This window comes from Cyprinodon variegatus, unplaced genomic scaffold, assembly GCF_000732505.1.
Source record: "Cyprinodon variegatus isolate N-32 unplaced genomic scaffold, C_variegatus-1.0 Scaffold128, whole genome shotgun sequence".
Classification (NCBI taxonomy): Eukaryota; Metazoa; Chordata; class Actinopteri; order Cyprinodontiformes; family Cyprinodontidae; genus Cyprinodon; species Cyprinodon variegatus.
In genome coordinates, this window is record NW_015150581.1 from 293042 (window position 1) to 298887 (window position 5846).

The window sequence follows — 5846 nt, forward strand, 5'->3', positions numbered from 1 at the left end:
TATAATATACAAGTTTCACTTTTTAAATGGAATTACTGAAATCAATCTACTTTTTCATGATATTCTAATTTTATGACCAGCACCTGTATCTCTCATTTGAGGGTGCCAGTACTAGCTGATGTTGACATTTGCTTTGTAGAGCTTGTGAAATAAAATCTACCAAAACTGCTCTGTGTATGTTTAGGTCCAAAAGGCAGTGAAAAAGTCTGCACGGCGAGAGCAGCTTCAACGGGAGGAAATGGAACAACGGCGGTTGAAGAAGGTTTTGGAGCTGCAATATTTGTTGGACCAATTGGGCGAGGACAGCGTGCGACAGGACCTAAAAAGACCCAATGCCTCTGGTTCAGCTCTGCTCACGGATGCTGACCTTGCATCTTTTGATGAGTTTTATAAATTGGTTGGACCTGATAGGAACTGTGATGTCAGGTATGTGTGTGCCTTTGATAGTCAGTGATTTTCTCTAAAGGCATTGATTCAGATGCATCTTAGAAACTATAATATTATTCAATAGCTTTTATTTAAGAAATGAAGTTAAAATTGAGGAGTACAGGTACATATTAAGGTCGTTCAAAAAAATACACAAATAGAAATTTCAGGCTTATGGAAAAAACATTTTCTTTTATGAACTCAATATTTGGTTAGGGCTTCTCTTGCAGAAATTATTGCATCAGAGCGGAGTGGCATGGAAGGATCAGCCTTGAGCACCACTGAGGTCTAATTGTAGCCCAGGTTGCTCTGATAGCTGGATTTCAGTCATTTCCTTTATTGGGTCTGGTGTCATTTCCCACTGGACTGTAGCCCATAGATTCTCACAGTCAGAAGTGTCAAACCCCAGTCTTTGCTAGCCAGCGATTTTCAACCTTTGGATGTGTCCCTGATCTTGCACACCAAAATCAAATTGCTGAATTACCTCCTGAATTACCCAACATGATTTACATCCAAACAACATCTTCATTTGGTTGAAAGGTGAAAAGCCGTAATGTTCAGATCCTCAAATCTATTATTGGACTAAAGTAGGACTAAATCAGACAGACTCAACACAGACCAATTGTAAACAAATATTTCTGGACTAAATCAAGACTATGACGGACCGATTAGATTTGGCCTAAAAACCAACGTTTAAATGGCTGCTGGTGTTTGGGGCGACGCCTGTAACATCTGGTTCAGTAGTGGGCTGGATACCCCTGTGTGTGTGACTGTTGAAGCTCTGGCTGCAGTCCACATCTCATAGGTCTCAGAAAATCTTAATTTAACTCTGCTTCACACTGTTCTCAAGGATTACTTTGGATGTCTTTTTCTTTCCGGTCAACTTTGCGTTAACGCTTGAATTAATGCAAATTAAATCCATCCCGGCCGTCGGCCATAAAAACCAATTTATATGTAATTTAAAGTTAAGGGAAGCTGAGATTTGGCTTTTCATTTGGTCGAAGATTGTAATCATTAAATTAAACAGTGCAAATATATTACCATGTGTCATCAAGCTTAGAAATGTTTTTTTTTTTTTTGTTAATTTTACTTTGAAATTCTGAAAATCTAAAATGACCAGTGAATAATTATTGTTCCAGATTGACTGACCAGTATGAGGAGGCTTCCCAGCACTTGTGGTGTCTGCTTGAAGGTCGAGATAAGCCTGTGGCAGGAACTACATGTAAGTATTTAGGGGAATTAAAAGTGTAAAATAATAATAATATCTATCATTCTCCTGAATGAATTTACATATCATAGAGGTGTTATTTGAGTGTTCCATTTATTTTTTTGAGCATTGTATATAAATATATGCTTGTGGTTGTGATGCCAACATTGGCACATAAGGAAACGGCACAAATAAATACCAAGTAATTTTAGATTGGCGTCACGTGAGGCAGAGTTCAGGCATTGCCAGATTCTTGTAGCTCTGTGATAGAAGCAAGTGAGAAATAATTTATCAGCGCTGCAGTTCCCAGATTAAAGTAAAAAAAAAAAGGCAATACAATTTGGAAATGGATTGTGTTTTTGAGCATTTGGTGCTAGTTCAGGAAGCGAAGAGGCTGAGGAGCCATGCAGAGGTTGATGCTTTCCTTCTGGACATGCAGGTTAAATATGCATGTTGTTTTTACATGGGGAAGTAAATGTTTTTTAATAGTTGAAGCAAAGATGTGTCTAGTGGTACAGATTTTTGGAGTTTATCCTTCAAAATAAAACAGTGTTTTGGCCATCTCAAATGGATTTTTAGTTCTTAAAGCACTAACCCAGTGGGGTTTTAAAAACTCTGTTAAATGGCTCCTTCAGTCTTTTTTTTTTTTTTTCCTTGATTTTTACATTACTTTCGAAAAAGGTAAAAACATGATCAATATTTGTAAGGGTTGATCCAAAAATCAACAGAACTCTGTATGATACTCAGGTAAACCTTTACTTGTCCTCCATCTTTGTTTTAGACAAGTCACTGAGGGACACTCTGGACAAACTACTGATAAGTGGCTACTTTGAAGGATCAGAAGCTAAACAGAATGGGGACTGTGAGACGGAAGAGACACCAGAAGAGACATCGGAGGAGCAGACAGCTGTGGAAGAAACTGCAGCTACTGAGGAGCAGCCTCCCGAATCTGGTAACCTGTCACTTATTTGCTTAGAGATTTATTAGAAGTGTTTACTTTGTGTGTTCACTGCTCAAATGTTTTTTTCTAGGACCAAAAACTGAAAGTTACACAGAGCCTGTACAAGTGGAAACCACAGAGGTTGGGATTGGTTTTTTATGTATCATATTAAAAGCCACAGACATCGATATTTATGCCTGTCTTTATTATGTTTGATTGCAATAGTTGTTCTTTGTTGTAGTTTTTTAACAGGCAGTTTGTTCCAGAAACTCCATACAGTAACACAGACAAAGACCAGGTGGAGGAGTGGACTGTGGAGGCTCAGGTATCCTTAGATAAATTATCACTGTCCACCAAATACATTAGATGATCTGTTTACCTTTAAACACATTTGAAATTTCATCACATCCCTTTCAGTTTAATAGTGCATTGTGACCGGATGTCCACAGCGTGTTCGTTGGATTCGCTTATAATTCCTAAGCAAACCATGTGGGGGAGCGGTGAATCCCATGCGGTGAGAGCGTTCACTGGATGGATTGAGTTGTTATCAAACAGCAGCACCATATGGAGCGTGCTGAGCGCTGATAGCTAAAATTTAAAAGCATTTAACTTTTATGTGAAATTGCGACACTGATACCAATCAGGGACTGGTTGTAGGTGAACCTTGTTTTATTTCAAATGGAATACAGAGAAAATGTTTTAAAAAAAACAAACTAAGGAATGCTCTCAAGAGGTTTTTAGGTGGCCCTTGGAAGCATTGTTCCTTGTCTTTCCTTACCTCCAGCACAGACCTCGGTCTGTCACTGCCCACCATCTGTGCTTTCTGCACGAGTAGATTTCCAAGGAATTGCAGCCGAATCCGAACAGCAGCTCTGGATGAATGAAAGTGGACTGTTTGGTCTTTTTTTTCTGGGGGGGCTTTTCCAAAAATGTAGGGTCTCCCCAAAGCAATTCAGAAGTTGTTCACAGAGATCAAATTAGAAGCAGTTAAGTTTCACCTGTGCTTTTATTGTGAAATACCGACAGCAAGACCTTGACAGGAAGTGCTATGGAGTTGCCAGGGGTAACAGCAGGTCCAAAGCAAAGGGTTTGGAAGACTAGTGATTTTAAACAACAATTCCAGCCTCTAAATAAGGTAAACGTGCCCACTGTTATGTTCCATATGAGCACATGAAGGTCTTGTGATGTTCTGCAATGGCTTTATATTGGGAAAATGGGCTGATTGGTTTTTGCTTTAAGCCCAGGCTCCGGCTTTCAGTGTCCTTTGGCAAAACACTTCACCCACATTGAATACTGATGGTGGTCCCAGGGCCCAGTGTACAGCAGTCTCGCTTCTGTCAGTCAGCCTCAGCTGTGGCTACAATGTAGCTTGCCACCATCAGTGTGTGCGTTAAATGACTGAATGTATTGTAAATTACTTAGGTCAGGTCTCCTGACTTGAAAAAGCGCCATATAAGGACAGGCCAATTACCATCTAGGAAAATATTGAATATCTCTGAAACAACAGTAGCACACAAGACTTTATTTTTACAAATGGCCATTTTAAATGCACAAGCCTGCACTAATGAAGCAATAACCATTCAGTCTATTTGCTGAGGTTTGTTTTGTTTTTGTTTTTTATGTCAATGGGGTGTCAGCTTCACGCAGCAGAAAATCCTCCTATTTGATGATAAGATCCAGGATGTAAACACTACATCTGAAACGCAGAGCAGTCAACCCTCCTGCAGGGCCTGCGGAAATGACCACAGACTCCGCGTTTAGTCTGAACACACCATAAGTCTTCTGGGAAGTTTGTAAATGAGGTTAGGGAGTGTTTATTAATAGAAACGTGTAAGCATTCTTCAAAAACTACATTTCTGTGATCAGACACTGATGTTGGGCATATTGGCTTTGTATCTTATTTGTCCCAAAGAGCATGTATTCTGTTAGGATCACGGTTCCTCCTATAAAGGTTCAGGAATGGTAGAGACCATGTTTGCACAAAGCTCAAATGATGAAGTCCGAAATGTTGTTTAGGTTGCAGTTCCTTTTGTTAAAACTAGGGAAAGAACCCCACACACATGATACTTTGCAACATAGCATATTTAACTGGTCTTATTTTGGTCTTTTTAATATCCCTGCTTCTATTGACAGATAAATTCCCTCCAGAACCATCCCCCTGCACAGCTGGCTTCTGAACCCACCATTGCTGTCCACCAAGCTGCTCCTTCTCCTGCCACTGACCCCGTAGTCAGAAAGCAGGTTGTGCAAGATCTCATGGCTCAAATGCAAGGGACTTACAACTTTATGCAGGTTAGAACAATATTACATCCTTTGCCAAGCGACTTGTTATTGTAAAATGTCAATATACACTTCAAACCTTTAAATGAAATGCTTTAACGTATCTTTAGAAATAATCATTTATAGGGTGTATAAAGAAGGTGATCATGTACGCTGTGTCCACATTTATCAGGCATGGTTTAGTTTTGGCCATATCATCGTTTTAATGTGCATTTTCCAAATCCAGGCTGTATAAACTTGAAGGCTTGTTGAGTATAAACATATCAGCTGATGTATATTTGTTTAATGAGGGAGGGTGGGGCCTAATGAGATCAACACCCTATATCAAGGTGTGCATAATTATGAGGCAGATTCTCTTACTCAGACAAAATGGCCAAAAAAAAAGAGATTTAATTAACTCTTAACATGTCCAAAATATTAGTCTTCCAGAAGGATGCAGCACTCTTGAAATTGTGAAGATATTGTGGCGTTATCACAAAGCCATAAAACATTTAGTGTAAACATTCAATAGGGTGGCAAGAAATATGTTGAGAAACAAATTATGGAAATTAACTGCCAAAGATTTGCGAAGAATCGAATGTGAAGCTACCAGGAACCCATTATCTTCCAGTGTGGTCATATTCCTGAACTGTGATCTAACTGGAGATCCTAGAAATATAAGATGTTCAGTGCGCAGAGAGATGGCCATGGTTAGGAAAGCTGAACCCAGAATACCACTGAACAAGAGGCATAGGTTAAACGTCAATACGTATCTGAAGACAGATTTTTTTCGGACCGATGAGATGAAAGTGGTTATTGACAGACCAGTAGGATGGGCCCGTGACTGGATAAGTAATGGACACAGAGCTCGACCAGTACACCCACAACAAGGTGGAGGCTGGTATTATTAAAGATGAGCTATTTGGACCATTTCAGGTTAAAGATGGACTCAAAATCAACTCCCAAACCTACCGTATTTTCACGACCATAAGGCGCACCGTACTAAAAGGCGCA

At 39.6% G+C, this 5846-nt stretch overlaps 1 protein-coding gene across 5 annotated transcripts in view; it reads left to right on the plus strand.

The window, feature by feature from the left end:
• LOC107085587 (caprin-1-like) overlaps positions 1-5846 on the plus strand; it is a 15998-nt gene that overhangs the window by 5348 nt on the left and 4804 nt on the right. For all 5 annotated transcript variants that reach the window (XM_015376005.1, XM_015376009.1, XM_015376007.1 and 2 more), the window contains exons 5-10: positions 185-426; positions 1566-1648; positions 2415-2585; positions 2665-2714; positions 2815-2898; positions 4707-4865. In XM_015376005.1, coding sequence (XP_015231491.1) covers positions 185-426; positions 1566-1648; positions 2415-2585; positions 2665-2714; positions 2815-2898; positions 4707-4865 — 789 coding nt within the window. The remainder of the gene's footprint in view (positions 1-184; positions 427-1565; positions 1649-2414; positions 2586-2664; positions 2715-2814; positions 2899-4706; positions 4866-5846) is intronic.